The 26,289-nt window shown below is 37.0% G+C and overlaps 1 protein-coding gene across 1 annotated transcript in view; it reads right to left on the bottom strand.

Annotated features, from left to right (window-relative positions):
* The window catches only part of MALRD1 (MAM and LDL receptor class A domain containing 1), a gene marked incomplete at its 5' end in the record, with an annotated part of 744,051 nt that overhangs the window by 181,707 nt on the left and 536,055 nt on the right, over positions 1 to 26,289 (bottom strand). Inside the window, one exon of the mRNA XM_080810106.1 lies at positions 4,262 to 4,419. Coding sequence (XP_080666232.1) covers positions 4,262 to 4,419 — 158 coding nt within the window. The remainder of the gene's footprint in view (positions 1 to 4,261; positions 4,420 to 26,289) is intronic.

The following is a 26,289-nucleotide window of genomic DNA, read 5'->3' as shown; positions in this document are numbered from 1 at the left end:
TGACAGTACAAGTCTTATCTGCGTTAGCTCTATATGATGCCCTTCATTAATATACTAATAAAATTAAAGCATGTTTTATTCAGAAAATAGTTTTTATGCCAGGTGAAGATCTAAGTATTCATTATTTATAGAAATTACTTCCCAATTTATCCTTAGACTCGACTCTAAGCAAAGCCTGGAAATCCCCTCTAACTTGCCTCTTTGTTTCACTGCCAGACCTCTAGCCACCTACCACCCACCAGTCCCCATTTCTTCCCACAGAACAGCCAGATAGATCTTCTAAACTTTCAAATGAGGTTATATTATTCCACAATTAAATACTCTCTGCCATCGACTGAACATGTCCCCCCAACCCTGATTCACATGCAGAAGCTCCAATTCCCAGTGTTCTGCATTTTGGAGATGAGGTGTTTGGGAGGCAATCAGGTCATGAGGGGAGGAACCCCCCCCCCCATGAATGGGATGCATGTCTTTATAAGACAAGACAGAGAGAGATGATCTCTCTGTAGGTGAGCAGGCAGTGAGAAGGCAGCCATCTGCAAACCAGGAAGAGGTTCCACACCAGGAACCGAATTGGTCAGTACCTTAAACTTGGACTTATCAGCCTCTAGAACTGTGAGAAGTAAATTGCCATTGCTTATGCCACAGTAACCTGCTGTAGCAGCCCAAGATGACTCTTCAATGACTTTCTGTGGTTTTTAGAAGTGTTCCTAAAAGGCCCCTGCCTATATGAACTGACTCTTGCCCGCTTCATCATCATTCCCCCCACCCCCACCCCGGCCTCTCTCTCTCTCTCTTTCACTTATTTTGCTCCAGCTATACTGTCCTTCAAATACCTTATACGTTGAGCTTTCTCTAGTTTGTTTTGCCTTCCGAGAGCTTTCTTACTCCAGATGTTATCGAGGTTGGCTCCTTCTTTTTTTTCAAGCCTAAATTCAAATGTCATCTTTCTCAAAGACTTCCTTACCATTCAGTATAAAATAAAACTCTTTCAGCAGACCAGGAGTAACTATTTATTATAGAAACCTGTTTTATTTGCTCCAGAGTATTGCATCACAAGTTGAGGTTTTCATATTTGCATTTCTTTAAATTTGTTTTCTGTCTTCCCCAACTGAAGGGCAAGTTTTTAATAAGTCAATATAAGGAGGACAAATTTAAACTGACTGGAGCTCACTCAAAAGTTTTCATTGTGTTACAAGTTATTATCTTGAAAAGATTTGTGTTTTCTTTGGAGTGGACCCTGTATCAGACTGGGCCAAGCTAGAAAATATAGACTAATGTATTTCAAAAAGAAAAACTTTAATGTAGAGCACTGGTTACAAAGTTCATTGCCAAGGAAATCATGAAGCATTCTAGAGATTAATCATTATGTGTAGGAAACACCTCTAAAACCAGACACTCAAAGGGAGGGAGTTACTGAAACTGAGATTGTGGAAGATGGAGTTTGGCAGGCTTATTTGGTGGAGGCAGGGCTTAACTGGAAAAAGCTGAGTCATAAATGAAATGCAGTTAGAAACTCAGCAGAGGGAGGTGCAGGAGGTGGGGGAGGTAGGGAAATTGGGGGGGGGGGGGGAAGGAGAGGAGAGGAGGAGGATGAAAAGGAATGAGGGGAGGGAGGGAGAAAGGGATAGGGAGAGAAGAAAGGCTTGTGTTCCTGCTTTCCTGTCTTTGGCCAGTGGAAAGCACTGGCCAAACCTATCCAGGAAAGCAGAGAGCAAAGCAGCCTGGGAAGTGTAGTTCTCTTGAGTACAGAACAAAGCACAGAAGGGCTGGGGATGAATAGCACTTAATACAATTGCATAACATGCGTGCTGACAAGAAAGCATTTCACTACAAACTACAATCTGAAATCTCTCCTAAGAATGCCTAGCTATTTTTAGAGCTTCCGGGACCCTCTACTACAAAACTTCACCATGGGTATTTTGCCATACTTTTTCTAAAGGATTTTTGCAATCAATTTAAGAAATGGTTTCAGATTACAACAATTATGATGCACCATGTGCCCCAGAAGCAAACACACACACAGAATTTTCCAGACCAATAGCTGCGAAAGTGAGACTTGCCCCTTATGTTTGTCAATGGCATAAGGATACATTATGAAAATGGTTTCTTTTAGATTTCTGTAAAGGTTAGGACTTTTCAGTAGCACGTAACAGAGAATTTTACAGGCTCAGACAAGGTAAGATCCAGGATTTAAACAGAACAAATACTGTTCTGTTTCTTCATCTTTTTTTAGTTGGAGTCCTTCTTATGTTAGCTTCTTTCTCAGTCTCTCTCTCCACATCGGGAAAGATGGTCTCCAAGAGCCGAAATGTAGTCTATCTCCTTATACTTATAAAAGAGAAGAAAGACAAATCATCCTATAATCTGCACCAACTACGGGAGAAGACTATGACCTGGGTCAGCTGTGGAGGCGATAAAAGCAACCTAGAGTGACCGTCAACCCTATCAAGACGATCTGGAGTGGGGGAGAGTGATTCCTCTACAAAAACCAGATGTCCGGCTAATCCCCCAGCACTATCCTTCCCAGTAGACCTCTCTGAAAACCAGAGCGTAAAAGCATTGCCACACATACTTGCTACCTCTGGTTAGGAAAACCAAAAGTCGCCAAAAGCAAGGTATGAAGAATCCAGAGTTGAGGCCAACATTTCTTTTTGACGTTTACATGTTTCCTGAAATATGGCTCAAAGCAATGGGTGACTTAAGTAGTTGCCTCAGAAGCTCACAAACGAACTGCCTGGGGTGGGGGCGGGGGTGGAAAAATATCCGGTCTGACCAACCAGCTGGCGAGGAGCTCAAAGACATAAGGATGCTCTTTTTGAACTAAGGAAGCAACATTCCGAAAGAAAGTGACTGAAACCAACTTGCGTTCTGTTGAAAGGTCTCTTGACCTTTCCCTTGGTATTTACTTCCATAAATAACCACCACGGACTTGGGTTCTCTTTCCCTGCAGCAAGCTGCGTTTAAAACATCGGTAGAAACAATGCACTGTGGAGTCTGTCTAAGGTTAGTGGTTATAAATTACCCTGGGTAAAATGGAACATAAGCAATAGACTAATCTGCTGAGGTTTCAGATACTGTATCTAAAAACTATGAAAAAAATTCCAAAGTTGTCAAAGGATCTTCATTTACTTGTTTCTAAACTGTTAAAAATGACTCTTGCTCTGTTGTTTTTACCCACTGCTTTTCAGGAAAACAGACGTGCTTGGAGAATCAGCACAAATTCTCTACTTTCTTTGCATGTTTGCATTTTCACTTGACGAGCTCTCTTTTCTATTGCTGGCTGGAATGAATAAGGCCCTTTTGCCCTTTCTCTCTGTTCCCAGGTTCTTCCCTAGACTTCTTTGGCAGACTGCAGAACACCTGGGAAGCCATGCTGGGTAAGGGACGTCAGATTTTTGAAATCAGATTTTTCATCGATTTTGTAATAGAAAGGATACTAAGCCACGTTGAGTCTCAGTTTTTAAACTATAAAATTGGGGTGAATATACTACCTCATGAGATGAATGGTAGAATGAAAGCAGGTAGCAGGTACAAGTTCACAATACCCAGTTACTAAGATCACTTAGTAACTGTTACTGTTTATAAGGAATGATGTTTGAGATACAAAGATTCCTATTGTCTTTATTCAGACAACAGGTGGTTGTATAATTACAAAGCAGTAACACCAGGTATTGTGTTCTGATATATAATCTTACCATTAGAAATCAGGATTTCCAAATTGTTTCAGGCTGATTGAAAAGCTTATGGATATTCCAGACAATGAAAAGTAAAAATGTAGCAACCTGCTTCTTCAAAGACATTTGCATCTGATGCAGATTCTTGTCTTAAATTAGTCAAAAATGGAGTACACAATATTATTTTTCAGGCAAGCTGAAAGATGCTTACACTTGTAAATTTATTTGCTTTTTACCTTGTTTGGGGAAGAAAATTCTTTTTATCATTATCCCTGCCATCACATTTCTGCATTTTCTCTAAATTTTTAGTAGAAGATGCATGAGAATGTGCCCATCCTCTTTTATCTCTAGATGATGTTTTCAATAGCACGCACCATAATTGAGTTCAGGTGGCTGCCTTGAATGAGATAAATCTTGAATGAGATTAAGATGAATGATAGCACTGCTGGCCGAAGTCCCACTGTCCCAGAAAGAAATGAGAAATTAATGGACTCAACACCCGTGTTGTGTGATTAAAAAAAAAAAAATGTTTAAACACATGCTATGAACATTTCCGTGAAAAACTTCCTGCCTTCCTTTCATACCTTTAATATCCCCATACTCCTGGGATCAACCATGTAGAACCAGAACCGAAGAGCACATATTCCGAGACTTGCTGGAAAGTACTGGGAAGTAGTGATTCTTGCCGTGTGTCCTTCTTTGTGTCCAGATGAGCTGACATACAGGAAGTGCCGGCCACTCCCTTGAAATAGACAAATACAACTCCTTCAGCACAAAGATAGGTGTCATAGCGTGAGGCAGAACGTATTTAAACCATGAGCAAACTGCATGCCTCCCACCCACACACAAACAAGCACAACTCATTTTCTTTCTGTGGAGTCACAAATCAATAATGTTTCATTCTTTTGACCCAAAAAGAAAAAACCAGAGGAAGAGGAAGAAGAAGAAGGAGGAGGAGAAGAAAGAATGTCACTGTGATTACACGATTCACAAAGTTCACCTGAGTATGTGACTCTTACCGAAAGTGATCAAATATCTGAGTTCACTCTTTAGGTACATTTCTTTTCTTCTAATTGGCTCAAACTTGTCTGCCCATTTCAAGTAAGGGAAGTATTTTGTATACTGTGTGTAGAGCAGAGACATGGGGTATTGGAGGCTGATTGATAGTGTATCTCATTTCCAGTTGTTCTGATTCCCACAATGACCACAGTAGAAGCGAATGGCAGTAAGAGTAAATGAAATGTAAACTTGAAAGTCACCACGCTGAGCGATAACTTCTGTTCTCCTCAACTGCAGCCGTACATGAAAGATCTCTCCATTTAAACACAAATGGATTTTTTTCTACAGACATCATTGTCAAAATTCATCATAACTACTATCCTCTGCATGGCTTTTATTAGGAAAGAATGAAGATAGATTGATTGATTTTCAGTGCTAGCATATAATAAAGTAAATGACATTGTGTACTAACATATATATATATGTATATATATGCTTTGTTAGGTTAAATATTTATTTACAGTTTTAAATCAAAGCTATTAAAATATTTTCTAATTAAAATATTCTCCCCCCACCCAACATTTTAGTACTGTTACTGAGATACATGGTTTTCAATCATCAATTATACATTCATAGAAAAAGAGGCTTCTTTTATGAAGCTTTCCTATTTAAGAACTTGCTGTCAGGTGAATTTAGTACTCTCTGAGGAATCAGTATATATGTTGTTACCTTTATTCCTATGGCCCTGTATTCTTCAATGCAAGGAACACTCATGCATTACTCCCTTGAATAGAGTTAAGAACAGAAGTAGCCCGAGAGAATTTCAAAAGAGAGTTAGATGATCATATTCACACCCTCTAATGGTTTAACTTTTTGCCTGTTCATGTTCACAAATACCATTATTTCACCAAATGGATTGCCAGTAAATATAAATGTGTGGTTAATAAGACAGGCTAGTTGGAGTCCTCATGAAATCATTAAGGGGTTGGTTGTTCTTGTATCCACTTAAAAAAAATAATAATGGACTTTATTTTTTAGAGCAGTTTTGAGTTTCAAGGGAGTTGAGAGAAATTACAGAGTTCCAACCTCCCCAGTACATGGAATTTGCCCATTATTAACACTTTGCATTAGTGCAGTACTTTGTTACATTTAATGAATGAGCCTATATTGATGCATTATTATTGACTGAAGTCCATAGTTTACATCAGGGTTCATTCATTCCCCTGTGTATTCCACGGACTCTGACAAATGCATAACAACATGTCCACCACTGCTATATTGTGCAGGAGAGTTTCTGTGCTCTAAGATCTCCCATGCAGCCCCTCCCCAAGTCTTCCTCCCACTCTCCCCCATCAAATGCCTGGCAACCACTGATCTTTTTACTGTATCCACTGGTTTCCCTTTTCCAGAGTATGATATGCTTGTAATGATATAGTATGTAGCCTTTCTAAGTTAGCTTCTTTAACTTAACAATATGCATTAAGGATCTTCCATATCTTTTTTGTGGCTTGATAGCTTACTTCATTTTATCACTGAATAATATTCCTTTGTATAGATGTACCACAGTGTGTTTATCCATTCACCTATGAAGGACATCTTGGTTTCTTCTAACTTTTAGCAATTATGAATAAAGTTCCTATAGCAACTATGTGCATGCTTCTGTGTAAGCATAAGTTTTCATCTGTGTATATACCAAGGAGCACAACTGTTGGATCTTATGGTAAGAGTATGTTTAGTTTTGTAAAAAATGCCAACTTGTCTTCCAACATTGGCCGTACCATTTTGCAGCCCCATCAACAAGGAAGGAGAGTCCCCTGTCCTCTTTATCCCCATCAGCATTCATGCTGTTAGTGTTTTGGATTTTAGTTATTATACTAGGTATGCAGTGGTATTTCATTTCAACTCAATGTCATTTCAGTGTGCATTTTCCTGATAACATATGATATGGAGCATTTTTTCTTATACTTATTTGCCATCTGTCTATGTTCTATAGTAGGTATCTGTTCAAATCTTTTGTCTGGTTTTTTACTTTTTTACTGTTAAGTTTTAAGCATTCTTTTTACATGTTGGACACAGTCCTTTCTCAGATATGTGTTTGCAACTATTTTCTCCAAGTCTGTGGCTTAAGTTTTATTTTTCTTAATAGTGTCATATGCAGAGTGGAAATTTTAATTTTAATGAAGTGCAACTCAGCAATTTTTTCATTCACAACTCAAGCTTTTAGTATTGTATCTGAAAATTCATCACCAAACTCACAGTCACCTAAATGTTCTCCTATTTTGTCTTCTAAGAGTTTTACAGTTTTACATTTTACTTTACGATCTATAATCCACTTTGAGTTAATTTTCATGAGAGGTTTAAGTTCTGTATCTAGATTTTTTTTTTCATATGGATGTCCAGTTGTTCTAATACCATTTATTGAAAAGACTATCCATTCTTTGTTGAACTGCCTTTGTTCATTTGTCAAATATAAGTTGATCTTACTCATATGGGTCTATCTCTGAGCTCTCTGTTCTATTCCATTTCTTATTTATCTATTATTTTCCCAATATTACACTGTCTTAATTACTATAGCTTCATAGTAAGTCTTGAAATAAGGTATTATACTTCCTCCAACTTTGTTTTTTTTAATACTTCAATATTTTGTTGGCTATTTTGAGTCTTTTGCCTCTCCATATAAACTTTAGAATCAGTTTGTTGCTATCTATAAAATTATGTGCTGGAATTTTGATTGGAATTACCTTGTACATATATATCAAATTGGGAAGAATGGACAGCTTCAAAATAATTATTCTTCCTGTCCACAAACATGGAATATCTCCCAGTTTATTTAGATCTTTGATTTCTTTCATCAGAGTTTGTATTTTTTCTCATGTAGAACCTGTAATAATTTGTTATATTTATACTTAAGTATTTCTCTTTCTCTCTCTCTGGTATTAATATAATCATTATTGTATTTTAAATTTCAAGTTCTAATTTTTCAGGGCTAGCATATAATAAAGTAAATGACATTTGTGTACAAACCTTGTATCTGACAACATTGCTATAACTGTTTATTAATTCCAAGAGTTTTCTTCATGGTGTATAACTGAGATTTTCTATATAGACAAATCATGTCATCTGCAAACAAACACAACTTTATATTTTCCTTCCTAATCTTTTGTTTTCCTCACTTGCCTTATTGTATTAGCTAGGACTTCTGGGATGATGTTGAATATGAGTGGTGAGAACAGACAACCTTGCCTTACTCTGCTCTTACGAGGAAAGTACCTAATTTCTCACAATTATAAATATTTGCTGTATGTTTTCTGTAGATATCTTTTTTCAGCTTTACTGAAGCATAATTGACACATACAATTGGAATTTATTTAAAGTGTATAACATGATGATTTGACATTTGTACATACTTTGAAAGGATTCTCACAAATGAGTTCATCCATGCATCACCTCACATATTTACATTGTGTGTGTGTATGTGTATGAGAATGCTTAAGATCTACTCTCACAGCAAATTTCAAGTATATAATACAGTATTATCAACTACAGTCACCATAAAAATATGGAATATATCACAAATTCATGTGTCATCCTTATGTAAGGGCCATGCTAATCTTCTCTGTATCATTTCAATTTCAGTATGTGCTGCAGGAGCAAGATATTCTTTATCAAGTTAGAGACGTTCACCTCAATTTTTAGTTTACTGAGGTATTTTATCACAAATGGATGTTGGATTTTTTCAAATGCTTTTTCTGCATCTATTGACATGATCATTTAATTTTTTGCTTTACTCTGTTGATGTGATGGAGTACATTAATTGAATTTCAAATATAAAACAAGTCTGACATACTTGAATAATTTCCACTTGGTTGTGCTGCATATATATGTTTTCATTAGATTAGATCCGCTAATATTTTGTGGAGAACTTTTGCATCTATGTTGATGAGAGATACTGATTTGTAGTTTTCCTTTCTTGTAATGTCTTTGTTTTTTATTTGAAATCCTCGTCTGATTTAGAACAAAGCAGAAAATGTTCCTTTTGTTTGTGTTTTCTGGACTATATATAACTGGTTTAATTTCCTCTTTAAATGTTTGGGAGAATTCACCAGTGAATCCAGTCAAGTCTAGTGATTTCTGATTTGGAAGATTTTTAATTATGTATTCAATTTTTTAAAAAGATTTATTTGAGAGAGCCTGAGCATGTGGGGGGGGGGGGTTGCCGAGAGAGAGAGAGAGAGAGAAAGAAAGAATCTCCAGCAGACTCCCTGCTTGAATGTGGAGCCTGAGTAGGGCTCAATCCCACAGCCCTGAGATCATGACCTGAGCTGAAATTAAGAGTTGGACATCAAGCCAACTGAGCTACCCAGGCACCCCTGTAAGCAATTTCTGTGTTACAAGCTTATTTAGATTATCTATTTCTCATGTGATTTTGGTTGCTTGTGTCTTTGAAGGAATTGGTCTACTTAGATTACCAGATTTGTGGGCACCTAGTTGTACATAATATTTTTCTATTATCATTTAGTGTCATGGATAAGTAATGATGGTTCCCCCTTTAATTTCTGATAATTAGCAGTTTGTGTTTTCTTTTGTTTTTAGGTTTATACATCTAGAAGGTCTTCAATTTTATTACTCTTTCCAACAAACTAGCTTTTCATTTTGATTTTACTTATGATTTATTTATTTTTATAATTTCAAGTTTTTATTTAAATTTGAATTAGTTAACAGTGTAATATTAGTTTCAGGAGTAGGATTTAGTGACTCATCACTTACATAGAACTCATCACATGTGCCCTCCTTAATACCCATCACCCAATTAACCCATCCCCCCACCAACCTCACCTTCAGCAACCCTCTTTGTTCTCTGTAGTTAAGAGTCTCTTACAGTTTGCCTCCCTCTCTCTTTTCCCCCTGTGTTCATCTGCTTGGTCTCTTAAATTCCACATAAGTGAAGTCATATAGTATTTGTCTTTCTCTGACTTCTTTTGCTTAGCATAATACACTCTAGCCCCAGCCACATTCTTGCAAACAGCAAGATTTCATTATTTTTTATGGCTGAGTAATATTCCATTATCTACCTATCTGTTCATCTATCTCACTTTTTTTTATCCATTCATCAGTGGATGGATATTTGGGCTCCTTCCATGATTTGACTATTGTTGACAATGCTGCTATAAACATCAGAGGACATGTGCCCCTTCGAATTTGTATTTTTTTTAATTTATTTATTTGAGAGAGAGAGCAATCACAAGCAGGGGGAGGGGCAGAGAGAGAGAGAGAATCTCAAGCAGACTCCCTGCTGACTGTGACCCTGAGATCATGACCCGAACTGAAATCAAGATCAGACACTCAACGAACTGAGCCACCCAGGAGCCCCACTTCAAATCTGTACTCTTGTATCTTTTGGATAAATGCCCAGTAGTACAGTTGCTGGCTCATAGGCTAGTTCTGTTTCTAACTTTTTGAAGAAACTCCGTACTGTTTTCCACAGTGGCTGAACCAGTTTACATTCCCACCAATAGTGTAAGTTCCCTTTTCTCCACATTCTTCCCCATGTGCTGTTTCCTGTGTTGTTAATTTTAGCCATTCTGACAAGTGTGAAGTGATATTGCATTGTAGTTTCGATTTATATTTCCTTGAGGATGAGTGACATTGAGCATCTTTTCATGTGTCTTTTGGCCATCTGGATGTCTTCTTTGGAAAAATGTCTTTTCATGTCTTCATCCCATTTCTTAACTGGATTATTTGCTTAATGATTTCCTGATTTCAATTTTATAAATTACTCTTCTTTTCCTAGTTTTCTAAGCTGAAACAAATTACCAGTTTTAAATCTTTCTTCTAATATATGCATTTGTTGCTAAAAATTTCCTTCTATGCATTTTCACTGAATCTCACAAATTTTTGTAAGTTATATTTGCTTTTTCATTTAATTCAAAATAGTTCAAAATTTCCCTTGAGATTTTCTTCTTTGATTCATTATGTTATTTAGAAATCTACTTATTTAATCTTCAAGTATTCTGGAATTTTCCAGTAATATTTCTGTTACTGATTTCTACCTTAATTCCATTACGGTCTGAGAGCTCACATTGTAGGATTTCTTTTAAGTTTGTTAACATGTGTTTTATGGCTCAGATGTGGCCTATCTTGGTGAATGTTCCATGTGAGCTTGTGAAGAATGTATATTCTGCTGTTGTTGAAGGATTCTATAATGTCAGTTGTATCCAGTTGATTGATGGTGCTGCTCAGCTTAACTATGTCCTTACTGATTTCTGCCTGTTGGCCCTCCTATTGACAGGGGTGTTGAAGTCTCCAGCTGTAGTAGTGGATTCATCTTTTTCTTCTTGCAATGCTATTAGGTTTGCTTTGTGTATTTTGATGTTCTAATGTTAAGTGCTTACACTTACTGAAGGGTGTTTTGTCTTCTTAGAGTAATGACCTTTTTATCATTTGTTAATCTCCCTCTTTATCCCTGCATGTTCTCCTTCCTCTGCAGTCTTTTTTGTCTGAAATTAATGTTAACATTGTATATTTTTCTCCATTCTTTCAGTTTTTTCCCCCATTCATTCATTTAATGTATTTATACTGGAAATGGGTTTGTTGCTGACAATACATGGTTCTTTTGTTTTGTTTTAATCTTCTCTTAGTCTTTTAATTGGCAAATATAGATAGACTAGCAACATTTAACCTGATTATTGAGATAGGTGGATTAACATTTACCTTATTTGTTAGAATTTGCTATTCACTGGTATTGTTCTTTCTTTCTCTTCTTTTTCTTTCACTCTTTTTCAGTCTTCTCTGATCTTAATTGAGCATTTCATATGATTTCATTTTTTATCATGTCTTAGCATACCAATTACATATATATTTTTAATCTTTTCTAGTGGTTGACAGTGAGTTTGCAATATACATTACCACTAGTCCAAGTCCTCTTTAAAATCATGATACCACTTCATGAGTCGTGTAAGAAACATACCAGGTTATTTTCCCAGTAAACTCTCCCATCTCTTATCTCTTAGGTCAGTTGTTTGTTTTTGTTTGTTTTGTTTTGTTTTGTGTTTTTAGGTCCCTTAGGTGCTAGTAAAATAGTTTCTCTTGAGGGCAGGTTTGTTATGAAAAACAGAAAGCTCTGGGAAATTTTCAAAATGGCTATTTCTTCCCTCTACCTGCTGAAAGCAGAGAGGAGCTTCCTCTGATAGTCACTGTGAAAAACTGACAGGGTTCCTAAAGGTAAAACTTACAAAAGTGTAGGGCTTCCTAACACTGAAACCCCCTGGACTAGCTCTCCAACTCGTCCACATTGAACCTACGGCAATCCATCAGTAATTGGTGAGGATGTCCTGCCCCATATGGACTCCTGTTTGACTCCATACTGACTGGAGCATCTGCTCCAGTAAGTTGTAATTCTTCATTTCCACTTGCCTGTCTCCAGTTTGGGGGCAGTGGTGTGTGTGGAGCCCTTAATTCTCTAATAAATTTAAAAAGAGTTGTTGATTTTTAGTTTGTTCAGCTTTTTGGTTTTTTTCTTATTATGGGGAAAGAAATAATGACTTCCTAGATCCAGACCAGATTCTGAAAGTGACTTACATCTACTTTTTTAACGATTTATTTTAGAGAAAGAGAGAGAAAGAACATGCGCCTGTGCACAAGTGAGTGCGGGGAGGGGCAGAGGGAAAAACTCTCCAGCAGCAGACTCCCCACTGAGCTCCAGCTGGATGTGCGGGCTCCAATCTCATAACCCTCAGATCACAACCTGAGCTGAAACCAGGTGTTCAATGCTTAACTGACTAAGCCACGCAGGCGCCCCTATTTTCTTTTTAAGTTCCTTACTGAAAATATTTCTGTTCACTTAGAACACTTCATAATATAAAGTCTCGCAAAAAACAAAAAACAAAAAACAAAAAACAAAAAACCAAAAACCTTAAGAAAAATACCAAGGAATATGACATGTGAACGGATGCTGCAAGATTTTCCTCAATATAAAATAGTAGTGGAAACAACCTGTAAAGTTTCCTGGCTTGCACCATTGAACTGTTTTCTATCCTCACTGTTTTATGAAATACATGTACTTGCAAACACTGAATTAGGAAAATTGTGCACAATATTTTAAGTCATCCACAGAAAGGTTTGCTTTCATATTTCTTTGCAAGGATGACATGTTTGTTTGTTTTATTTGGAATAGGAAGACATGCATGTGGCATGTGCGTCCAAGATACACCTAGACGCCATCAGTCAAATCTCCTACAAACTGTGGCTTATTAAGAACACACATTTGTTAAATCTATGTTCTCTGATTAAAGAAGAAGATCTAGGTGTTCCCTCATTTTATTGCCTTTTACACCCGTAAGGATTCCCAATGCACTTGGAGTACAATATCAGACAAACCTTACAATGTTATCCTGAATAAAAAAAATATAATATAGTCCAATTCACTATAATAATAATGTATATAGTTAAGATGAAAGCATGGAATCTATTCATACTATACTGGATGTGAGGAAATAGCCTTGACCTAGTTCCAAATAAGAAAAATTAACATTCAGTATGTTTGTATGAAACTATTCTGTATTTCATAGCTCAGCTCTTAAATAGCATGACATATATAATGAGAAGTAATATACCTCCATCTCAAAAGCAAATCATGTTTAACCCTGACTTTAAACATACATCTATCCATGCTGTACTACTAACCTGATGTTGAATGTCAAACATTTGGAGCAGTGAGAAAAGAACTGATTGTGTCCACTGGCATCAACTTAATCCATTTTAAAAATAGAAATTCTGATTTAAAATCTTGTATTTTGGTAAATTTATTCTTCTAACTACATAAATACACTAACCCTTCATGACCTCAGATGTTTCTTTTGAGTAATTTTAATCATGTGATACTTTTTTTAAAGGTAGGTTTTAAGTCTGCCCAGCAAAATGAATATAACCTAACCAAATACTCCAGCCTTAGTAATTGCCTATAGGCTCCTTGTGGAACCCCAGTCACAGCATCCTCAGGGTCTCAATAATTTTTTCATGGCACCCCAGGAGGAAAGCAATATTTTGGTTTTGTTTATTAAGTCCCTAAGTCCAAACTTGAAGCCTATTAAAATACTAACAACATCACAGGCATTCAAAAAACTAATACATACAAACTGAAAAAAACAAAACAATTCTTAAATAACCACAATTACTTTCCACTAGAGAGTGTATTCATTAGGCACTGCCCAAAGTCTCAAACCTTGAAATTACATTGAACATCATCACCTTCATTTCCTATCCCATTTTTGTTTTCCCCAGTACTTACTTTCATCATAGCAACTACCATAAATCTGCTTAGCAAAGATATGACATCATTGAAAGGAATGTAGAACAATATAATGTTTGCATTTTAGGGATATATTATGAAACTTAATGTAAAAAAAAAAAAAAGTAATTCATGGGGGATGATAATAATCCAGAATGTTTCACTGCAGCATATTTATTTCAGTATAAGACAATGTTCTGTAGGGCTCAACATCAAAGGTAAGCAATTCCAATTATTAGTTAGGGGACTCTGGGTGAGCTTTCAAAGTGTACCCCACCTAGCCTCTCCTAATTTGCATATTCAATTTGGTCTTACAACATCCTGCAGTGGAACACAAAAGTCAGAAAGTCAATTCCTGACTGATGTATTAATGCATGCAAATGTGAACTTTTAGCCATTTTAAAATTTAAGAATAGAAAACTGTGCCTGGAAATTTAGAAGCAACCATTGCAAATTTGGTATTTTTGTATTTTTAATTCTAGAACTCTAGTATATCCAAGCTTGACTTTGTAAGGGGAATAGACTTGTTGCAACGCCATATTTTTTCCTGAGAATCACAAAGGTGAAAAGTTGCTTAGCCTCTTGAAACTATTAATAGAAATATGTGAATTATCCAGGAACTATGTATTATATCACAAAGTTATAAAAGCTTACATTGAATTATATTTTCAGAAATAGACTCATTCTTTATCTAGCAAGCTCAGACTAGACCTACTTTCAAACATTTATAAATTTTCGGTTGCTTCATTGAGAACTACCTATTTATATCTAGCAAAATCCTTGGGGAAGGTCAAAATCAAGCTTCCCACACGAAGTTCAGAATTTGTTAAAGCAGATAACAAAGCTTAAAAGTCTCAACTGCCACAACATATTTAGAATTTAATGGTAAATCATTGAACCAGTTGAGTTTATTTACATGTGACTCTGTGGAATGATCAACCACCTTCATTTCCAATTCTACATTTATTTTTTCCAATCCCTACTTTTCCCAACAGTCATGGGACAGATTTTTACAGAAGCAGACTTTTTTGATTGTCGGTCTGATTTTAAACTGCTTTATGGCTTTCTGTTGGCCGTTTTTAATTAATTCTCAAATATTATATTAGAATGCCTTTAATTGGGTTTGTAAAACTTTAATACTGCCAGAAGCAGTACTCCGGACTGTGGGCACTTACTAAATATGTCTGAATGTTACCTCTCCCTACACTCTGCCTCCTGATATTTTCTGTACGTTTCAGTGTAATACTTCAATTTTGTTGGTACAGGTTTTAGGATTATAAGTTCTCAGGATTCCAAGCATACAGATTTTATATGTCATATGTTAATTAGCTACAATCAGGCACTGGAAAGAAGTTTCTCATCAATATTCAATTTTTACCTTAGACACTCTTTAAAGAATTACACACATTCTCAAAAACTAGAGCCACTTAGTGTCAAATAGTATAAATTCAGCATCACTTTGTTCGGATCTCGATTGTTACTTGACAGGAGAGAGCCAAAATACATTAGCCACATTCAGAATCCAACAGTGTGCCTCATAGACATTCTTTTTCACTTTGGTGTTGGCATGCAGTAGAGACTCTAATTTGTCTTTTCGATGTGATTAGCTACAATCTTGAATTTTTGAAAATGTTTCGTTGAGTCATTATGTCATAACGTAATAAATTTGACATTTCTTTTATAAAAAGACAGTTAATACTTTCAAAAGAAAGCTGTATTTTTTCAGCTCCAGTGCCCTCGGAAGAATCATACTCACTTCTCCTAGGGTCAAATCATAAAAGACAATTTCCCACTTCAAGTGATCTGAATTCACTTCCCGCTTTAAATTGTAGGCAATTTTAGTCTTTTTTTTTTTCCCCTTGCTCATAAAATAAAGCTGCCTAATGGTTTCTGAAAATGTGATGCAGTATGCCTCTCTTCCACAATAGTAAATGCTTCCTTGTTCAGAGTTAGACTTACTTAGCTTGGTTCCACATTCTCTGTAATTTCTGCCTGTCCCTCGCTCTACAAAGAAAGGGGAGGGGGCACAATGATTATCAGCTGAAATGCCCTCAATCTCTTTTTGTCTGCAAGTTTTAAAGACTGTGAAATGTAAACATGCTCAGAGAGAGAACAAAAGTTTTCCTTAAAGTTGTCAAAATGGCAACCGTAGATACAGTGCCTCTGAAGTCAAATGAAATGTTTTCATGGTATTTGATGAAAATGTCTGTCATTACATCACTTCTACTTGCTTTTTGAAAGGCTGTACAGTGAACTGATTTGGCATTTCTTTACTTCTACCTTTTCTAACAGTTTATTCTTCAGGCATTACTCTTCTTAAGAATAATTACTACTTATTAAGAAAAAACAGGCTATCTCATTTTAAGGCTATTTATTATTACCAAATCTTGGTGCTATAAACTGTTTCCTTCAGTAATCACTGACCTGATCTAAAAATGAAGCTTAAAGTTGAGACACGCCAAGATGCAATCTATTCATCGTAGAGATATATTCACCTTATTTTAAAATATTTTAATTTGCTCAGGGATAAGTATACCTCAATCCCATGAAGGTGCCATATGAATGGAGTTGTTGGCACTTCCAAGAGTGTAGCTGGAGACAAAGGATTCTGACTCTCTTCTTCTTCATAATGGAAGAACCCTAAAGAACCTCTTTATGTGTTATTGTCAAGATGTCTTGAGAAACAAGCATTTGCTTAATAGCATTTGTGTAACTTGATTTTATTTGCCAAATTGAGATTAAAAAGAAAACTTGTTTCCTTGTCATGTAGGAAGGGAGAACTAATAAAGCATAAATCCTTTAGTTAAATGATAAATGGTATGAACTTTGACTTCGTTTAGATTTCAGACCCATTTTACCTGAAAGAGTGTGGAAAGCAAACAAGAATAGAAGAATGTTTCTTTTCACTGAAACAGAAAACAGTACCATCAGGTTATTTTAATGAATATGTAATGAGCAGAAACCTTGGGCTGGGTGGCCCTATGGTTAAGCCTGCAGGTACTTGAGCTGCTGGCTTCCATTCAAATCCTGACATTACCACTTATTTGGTATGTGACCTTGAGCAACATATGGAAATTCTCCAGGACTCAGAAGCATGAAGAGATAATTATAGTTAGTACCTTACCTCATGGGGTTGTGGTAAAGATTAAAGGATATACTACATGGAAAGTGCTTAGAACAAAGTTGCAAATTAGTGCTACTCTCCTGGGAATTAAAAAAAAATAGACCTAAAGATGATTCTAGTAGTAGAAAAAAGACAATCAATCACAAGTTATTGACTGGATGACTACTACAAGGAAGGTGCCATGTCTTGCATTTGGATGTTAAGGAAAAGACAAGTTATAGCTCAGAACACATGAAACATACTCAAAAGAATCTGACAATGAAAGCTGGCAGGATGTACTATTTAGAAGACACATTACAGGTCAGACTACCCAGCGTACGTACAAGCTTTGTGACTTTGGGAAAATCACTGAATCCCCACGGTGTCTCATAGCCACCCTCTGTCAGGTGGGCGGTAATAATAATAATAATAATAATATACAGCTCACTGGGGTTATTGTGAGCCTATAATGCCAAATACTGACATAGGCTGTAAATGCCATGTAGTTCATCTGATAAAAGATGGCTTAAACTGGATGACTAAGAAAAGACTTTATAAGAGACATATCATTATATTAAGATGTTAAGGAATATAATGGAGATGGTAATAGGCAAAGAAAGTAGGTTAGAGGGGCAAAAGCTCATTCTTAAAAAATCACTAAGAGGTTCTTCCTGGTTTCTAGTCTAGCATGTAAGAAGCTTAGAGGCACAGCCTCATCTTTACAACAAAAAAAGCCAGACAAACTAAAAAAAATCCAAAACTCTTCTTATGTCTAAGAGAGAATTAGAGTAGACATCACAGGGAAAACCACTGGAGACAGGAAGGCAGATACAGAGAATCACAATTCACTGGAGCAAAACCGCAGGAGCAGGGCCCGCAGAGGGAGCCTGGGTGAGGAAAACGGAAACCACAGTTAACAGACTGCCAGAGGCTCAGCATGGAGAAGCTCGAGAGATCGGAACTCCAGGGGGACAAGACTTAAGGGCATCCCCAAAGTCTTATATCCAGAAGCCCTACCAAGTTCCCACAGTGAAGACGGGAGAAAAATCCCCTCTGTTTCTTTCTGGGAGAGAGGAAAAGTAGCCATTTTGAAGTATGCCTATTTTTGTTAAAAAGGTCTAGAATTCCTATCACCTAAGGGAGAGGGAAAACTGAGAAGTCCTTGTCAAGGTCACAGTAAAAGAGCACACGCTTACTGAAAGATTGTGAAAGATCACAGAATTGTGGAGGGTTCCTAGTGCCATGACGTTCACACTCAACACCTCTTCACCTTCCCACCCCATCAACGGGCTCCTATATTCCAGTGGGGGGTGCAACGGAAAGGACGCCCTCTCTCAGAGCTTATTGAAGAAGTCACTAGGGAGGGGTGCCTGGGGGCTCAGTCAGCTAAGTGTCTGCCTTTGGTTTAGATCATGATCCCAGGGTCCTGGGATGGAGCCCCGCGTCAGGCCCCCTGCTCTACAGGAAGTCTGCTGCTCCCTCTCCCTCTGCCCCTCCCCTGCCAGTATGCACACTCTCTTGTTCTGTCAAATAAGTAAATAAAATCTTTTTAAAGAAAGAAATTCACTAGGGAAACCAAAAGACAAGGGAGAAGCCAAGGGGGACACCGGTAGACGTTAAAACCTTCTGACTCCCATAGCTCCAGCCAACAGTAAATAGTAAATGACCTTACTTCCTACCAGATAGACAGAAAAGTTCACACCGAAGACCTCTTTACCTTGATTCCTTTTACCTGGTACACTGTATCCACTATCAATACAAAAATTACAAGCCACGCTAACACAGTGATATGACCAAAAGATGACATTTATAACTCCTAGAGCATGTTTGAGGAACAAGAATACAAGAGTTTGTAGGAGAATTAAAATCAGAAATGTCATTTGGGGAAGAACATAGAAAGCCCTTAATGCTACCCTAAAAGTCAACGGAGAGCTTCTGATGATTTTCAGGACTAATAGTCCCCATCCTGAAACATTAATCTTGTGTCAGTGAGAAGAGTGACCTGGTTGAGGAAAGTATTTGCACTGGAGATGAGTTTTCTTGACACTGGCAACAAGAGCCCAACAGTGATTTGTGATGACAGAAGTGAAAATGCAAAGTAAAAACATGTAAGTTGAGAATGAAGAGTTGAATGAATTGGAAATTGAGAAAGACTTGTGTTAAATAATAATAATGTCAATAACAGAAATATTAGGGGCAGCAGGAGGAGATCCTTTCTGAAAGGAAGGTAAGCTTGAGTCTGGATACGTGACTTGCAGACACTGGAAATTATCCCACTGATAACAGATAATGTGAGATTAGAACATGCAAATAGAGACCAGAGGCATGCAGAAATTAGCAAATTTTGAACATTGAGAGAATGAAAACTCTGTGTAATCAACAAGTGTAGGAAGAGATTTAAAATAGTAAAAGTTGGAATACTGAGTAAGACACACAACAGGGTTTTTCAAGGAAAAAGAAAAAGCATCAAAGACACATATTACGAAATACATATCACAGTCCACCGCAGGTGAGAACTTCCAGGAAGCTGTGCATTGAGCAGTAGTGTCAAGTGCAACATGAGAAGAATCATAATAACGCAAGAAGAATTACGAAATCATAAAGTCCTCAAAGGAGCTAGTACTTAAGCCCCATGAGAGCTGGTGTGTTTGGTAAGTGTGCGTCACTACAGTGTTTAGATCAGTGACCCAGAGTGGGCGGCCAAAAATTATTTGCTGAGGAAATAATATTTTTGCAGAAGATAAACTGCAGGGAACCAAAGAAAGTATGTATAGTTTGGTAGAGAGTATAAACACTTTTTTGTATTGTCTCATCTTTGAAATATAAGAAAAAACAATAGTACTTAGAAGTAAAATTGAGGTTAGATTTCTTTTTTCAAGAAAAGAAAACTGTGATGCTTAAAGGCAAAAAGTATGATAACAGTAATAGGCAGTTTAAGGACACTTAGAAAAAAGGAATAAATACAAAAGAAAAGTTTTTGAGAAGATAGGATTAAGTTTAATGGTTCATTATTTTACTGAGAAATAAAGTCAACAAATAAATAGGAGTTGGGTGAATTCCTTTTTGGGAAACTATAATGCCTGGATACTTGTAAAATGATGGAATAATTGACCTGAAAATTATGGAAGAAGATACTCTCATATTTGAGCAATAATGCCAAAAAGCATTATTTTTGGACATGAAAATTGCTGATATCATAAGAAGACTGTGTGTTACTATTTAATGGATGTACTTTGTTAATATACATAATGAAATATTCTGAAGATAATAAATTGGATTAAATTATTATAATTGTACCACTTTGCTTTCTAAGTACCTTCCACTTAAACCAGATTGGAACCTGTGAATAGATCATCTTTGGAGGTCCCAGCTGGAAGTGTGTGAATTCATAACCAAGAGACTGCACATCTTTAAAGAGATCCAGAGATGGGCACTTTCCAGCATTTCTTTAGTGTTTTATTCCCTTTGTAGACAGGGAAGCCTTCCCTATGGTGTGGGCAGTGTAATACAGAATAGGGCTGTCCCATAGAAACATACTGTGGGCCATTTATATAGTCTTAGTATTTTCAGTAGTCACATTTAAAAGAGTAAAAAGAAATGGGTGAATTTTTTGTAATTTATTTTATTTTGTATATATTTTGTAATATATTTTTTCTAACCCATGAATCCAAAGTGTTATTTCAATATATAAATAATTGTTGATATCATATGATCTCCCTGATATGAGGAAGTGGAGATGCAATGTGGGGGGCTTGGGGGGTAGGAAAAGAATAAATGAAACAAGATGGGATCGGGAGGGAGACAAACCGTAAGAGACTCTTAATCTCACAAAACAAACTGAGGGTGGCCGGGGGGAGGGGAATAAGGAGAGGGTGGTGGGGTTATGGACATTGGGGAGGGTATGTGCTATGGTGAGTGCTATGAAGTGTGTAAACCTAGCGATTCACAGACCTGTACCCCTGGGGCTAATAATACATTATATGTTTATAAAAAATTTAAAAAATATTTTAAAAAAATAATAATTGTTGCTATGTTCTTTTATACATATATATATTTTATACTACATCTTCGAAGTCCAATGTGTGTTTTATTCTTATAGCACATCTCAACTTGCACCAGCCACAGTTCAAGGGCTCAGTAGCTTGTGTATCTACTGGCTATTATATGGGACAGTGTAGGCTATAGAACAGTCTTTTGAGTCAGAGTCTGATATTCAAATCCTCCAGCTCAGTCATACCCATGACTTGATCAAATTTTTTAACCTTTCTAAGAATTTAGCATCTTCCATGTCACAATGTTTTAAAGATTAAATGAGATAACATCTATATCACCTTTTACACTGCCTGACTCTTAGGAAACATTTAACTGCTGTTACTTCCCTTTCTCTAGATCCCTCTGGAATTTCTCCTTCTTTTGTCTGAAAAAAAATTTTTTTTGTTTGGATTTGAGTGAATGGATAAGAAGAGCGACTGTTCGACATCCATTCAGCCCTTTATAAAACTGAAAACAGGAACACAGGCCCCCTTCTTCTAGTGGCTACACATGAAAATTTCCTTAACTTACTTCCTCCCCATACCCCCATAATTCCTAGGCCACCCCACACTGGTCCTCTCCTGATTGATCCTCCTTTTACTGCTCTGTTTCCTTTTTCCCCCATTGCTTTAATTTATAATGCTTGACACTGATTTTCTACTCCTTTCTGTTATGTTAGCCACGAGATGGCAGAGATCCTTCTTTGACCTGACCTACATGTATTCTAAGTACCTAAAATAGTGACTGGCAAAAAATGAACTCAACATTTGTGAAATGATTGAATGGGGGAAAAACATTTTTTTACCATGCCAATGCATATAATTTTATCTTCCATTTCATCACATGTATCTTTAAAGTAGTGGCTGAAGCATCACACAAATCACATTTCTTTTTAACACTCTTCTCGTACTTTAATGTAATCATTATTATTATGGTATATTAAGAATTAACTCCTCTTAGTGTATCCAGAAGGCATCCAATTTTAAACAGAAATCTCTTCTGAACTGGTATCATAATAAATTCCAGTGTATTATTAATTGATTAGATAAAAGGCGGATTTACAAATTAAATCCTTTGATATATCTCAGTGTCCTTGGAGGATCTAGAGAAGATATTATTTCTGTTATTATCATTTTTATTGTCTTCAACTTCTACCTGTTGACAATTCTCTTGGTGTTTTCTGATTATTCAGAAAACGCTAGACATCATATTGTCCGTTTCTTCACTTTGGGTAAGTCACACTCATCTCTTGAGGGAAAATTTTGTTTTTGGAAACTTTCACACTTCTACCAAAGTAGAAAGAATAGCATAATGAACTTCCACCGACCCAAGACCTAGCTTCAACAAGTTCAGCTGTGGTCGGTTTTGTTTCCTCTGTCTTAACACCTACCTCCTTAACACCACTAATTTGAAAGTAATCCTGGATATCAAATTACATCTCCTTTAACCACATCAGTATATATTTCTATAAGATTAGGATTAATTTTTTCGTAACTAGCATTTTATAATGAAAAATAACTGTATTTCCTTATTATAATTAAATTTTTGATCAATAGGGCACAGTTTATATTAAGATATATTAAGTATAGATAAGATTGTTGGAATATTATATAGGTATTATATACACATTCCTATATTTTAGTATCATTTAGCACATAAAGATGGTTATAGTCCTATAGAGCATGTTGGGGTAAAGAGAGGTGAATAATGGGTCTTGCAGGCATGTATCTGATTGGACGCTTTCATCCTAAATCCATGAGAAGCTGGGCGAGCTTACCCAGATGGGGCCTCTACAGCTCAGTAGAGGAGAAAATATAATGAACGTCCACTACACTGAGCCATCCATTTCCTCCAGGGAGAATTGTTCTCTTTTCACATCCCCATTTCTCTCTTTTATGGTATTGGTTGTCTTTGGTTGCCTGCCGACTCTTGGTTAGGCACTGAAACTTCTGAATGAAGGCTTTCATTGCTTACTGTAGGCAACTTGGGAGAATTTCCACTGCTGTTATACAGAACCATTTTCCTAGAAGGCTTGTCCCTTGAGAGAATGAAAAGTAGGTGTGCTACAGGTGCCCTGGGGGTGTAGGCCTCCCTGTAGTTCGCAACTTCAGCTACATGCTAAAACCACTTGAGGAATTCTTACATGTCTTGATGCTCAGGCCACAATTTTAACCAGTTAAATCAGGATCTGAGTGGATAGAGGCAGATAATTAGTATTTTTTTTAACTATTCAGATGATTCTAATATGCAGCTAAGTCCGAGAACCACTTTCTTTAGTTAAGTAAGCAAGCAGGCAGGCAAACTACAACGTCCCCATTTTTTATTTTTAGGATTTAATTTATTTATTCTAGAGAGTAAGAGAGAGAGAGAGAGAGAGAGAGAGAATATGTGTGTGTGTGTGTGTGTGTGTGTGTGTGTGTGTGTGTGTGTGTGTGTGTTTGAGTGCGAGCAGGGCAGGGGCAGAGGGAGAGGAGAGAGAGAATCTCAAGCAGACTCCATGCTGAGCCCGAGATCATGACCTGAGCCAAAATCAAGAGTCAGAGGCTCAGCTAACTGAACCCCCCAAAATCCCCTTCATGCTTTTTTTTAAATTCTTAGATGAAATTATCTTTATTTCTCTGCAAACTTATAGTGTTGATCCAAGGTAACTCCACACATGACTGTGCCTTTATCTTAGATTGTAATTGTCTCATGATAATCTCTCCCCACTCAGATGTCTGCTCGTCTGTACATGGCAGCTCTCTGATTTTAGTTTGTGAGAAAAAGCCCTTCTGTGGTCAGGGGAGGGAATGCACGGGTGGAGCCAAGTTCTCAACTCTGCCGGGTGACCTGAGTGCTGGTTTCCAGTGAGTTACTCTGAAGAATTCTTCACAACCTTTCCTGGTATTTGTATAAATCGGTTCAACCTGCCATAACAAAATACCACAGAGTGGGCGGCTTAAACAACAGAAGGTGATTTTCTCATAGTTTTGGAGGCTGAAAGTCCAAGAGGTGCTGGCAGGGTTGTTTTTTCCTGAGGCTTCTCTCCTTGGCTTAGGGGCTTCTCCTTGTCTTTTCACAGGGTCTTTCCTGTGTGTGTGCACATCCCTGGTGTCCCTTCCTTTTTTTATAAGGACATCAGCATTAGATTCAGGACCCACACTGAAGACTTCACGAATTACCTTTCTGTCCCACCTCTGAGTGTCGTTACACTGAGGGTTAGGGCTTCAACATACGAATTTTAGGGAGACACAATCCCGTCCATAACAGTATTTTTACTTTGATTTTAGACTATTCATATAGCTTCCTTGGGAAGACCTAAAGTGAACCATATTTCCCTGGGCTAGAATTTCTGCTGTTTATATCCATCCATTCTGATCCCATTGGCCTCTCTCCTGCTTCCTGAAATATCTCAAAAACTGCTGGTCCAATGATCAGATTTTAAATGCGATGGTTTAAAAAATGTGTTACCGTACAATTATTATCTTTCTCATGTGTGTGAGTGCATGAGTGTACACGAGTAAGATTAGAGTGAGCAGTCTGGTAAACTGTGGAGTGAAGGCTGGCTTCCATATCTCTAACTCCATATCCTTGGCCAAGCCCCAACCTCCCAAACAAATGAATATGAGGGTCTCCCTCTATTCTATTAGAGACCAGAGTGAGATGGTAATATCCCCCATACTGAAAGAGAAGTTAAGTGGCCCCAGATAGAGAGGAAGGAGATTCATGATTTATAAAAGTATCTAAGGTTAACTCCTAAATTACATCCTCACACTCTCTCTATAAAATCCAACACAATAGTGAATATACATGAAGGACAAAGCCTGCTCCTGGGAGGTCCTGGAGTGGGCTTGGATTAGGCTCATACACCAGGGGTTCAATTCTGGCTTTGTTATTCTTCATATAGGCTTAGACAAGTTATTCAGTTTTTCTGGTTCCTCACCTGTGGGAATAATAATAGTACCTGCACCATCTACTCAAAAAGAAGTACCATTATCATCTGCCTATGGCTCTGTCGACCCACGTTATCAATTAAGTTTTATCTGTTGAACACCTAGTACTTTAAATTGTCATTATATACATTAGAGCATTAGTATCACTAAGATAGTTTTAGAATATTTTTTGACCTTGTGTTGTGAATATACAATTGCACAATAGTAACTTCCTGTGCCTTACATCAGGCAACATATTTTATTCCAGTTACTTTACAAACATCTCCTTAACTCACACCCTTAGTTACCAACACACTGTGTATTTACTAGGCACTCAGGAAGTGCTTGTTGCATTAATTAATCCAAAATATTTTCCTGTTAATAAACACAGAAGGACACAGACAAGTAACATGAGACCTACACAAGTATTATCAAGTGCCTTTCTGTCTTCAGTGCTGGAGGGAATACAAAAACAGCAAAAAGATGACTCTTATCTTTCCCGATTTTAGAATTTAATTGTGGATATGGTCAATTATACCACAAAAAAGAAAATAAAGTTGTGAAGAAAGGGGGCAAAAAAAAAAGAGAGAGAGAGACGGCAGCTTTTGTTTTATACCTTCATTAGTTCGTGTTACCCAAATGTCACTCTTGCCATTAAAGGCTGTATATACTAAGCCTAAACACCATTCATGTGCACATGAGAGTGGATTAATGTCTGTAGTTTCCCTCCACAGCTTCCACAATGGCTCCAAAAAGGCTCATAAATAGGCCTGTGATGAGCATTGAAAATGTCCTCCTTATGGATCTAATGCTTCATCTTGGTGACAATAAGTGAAAAGATCCATAAATACAGTTTTAATTAACAGCAACGTTGAGATGTTTAGAAATAGACCATAGGCTCCTTGAATCGGTTGGCTTTCTCATAAAGAACTTTGTTTTTCCCAGTGGGTCAAAATTAATTAATGTCCTTTATTTAGCGGCCCACTGTTTCAGGGATGCCTACACAAGTTCAGTGAGCCACATTAGTGTATCAAGGATGATCTAATCGGGCTGCTTTGAAGCGAGTACTCTGTAAAAATACACTGTCTCAAGTAGTGATTAACAGGGAGGATAATAAAGTATTCTGTCAGAATGATTACTTTTCTTTATCTGTGGACAACATTGCTTGTGTACAATATTGCATAATGACCAGATTCAAAACTTTTCAGGTGGCCTTTCATGAACTTACACAAGCTATAAAAGTTCAAAAAAGAAAATAAATGCAGCCATTAATAGTCTTTA

Source organism: Martes martes (assembly GCF_963455335.1).
Source record: "Martes martes genome assembly, chromosome: 8".
In the NCBI taxonomy this organism is placed as follows: domain Eukaryota; kingdom Metazoa; phylum Chordata; class Mammalia; order Carnivora; family Mustelidae; genus Martes; species Martes martes.
This window is presented reverse-complemented; position numbering and strand designations above follow the sequence as displayed.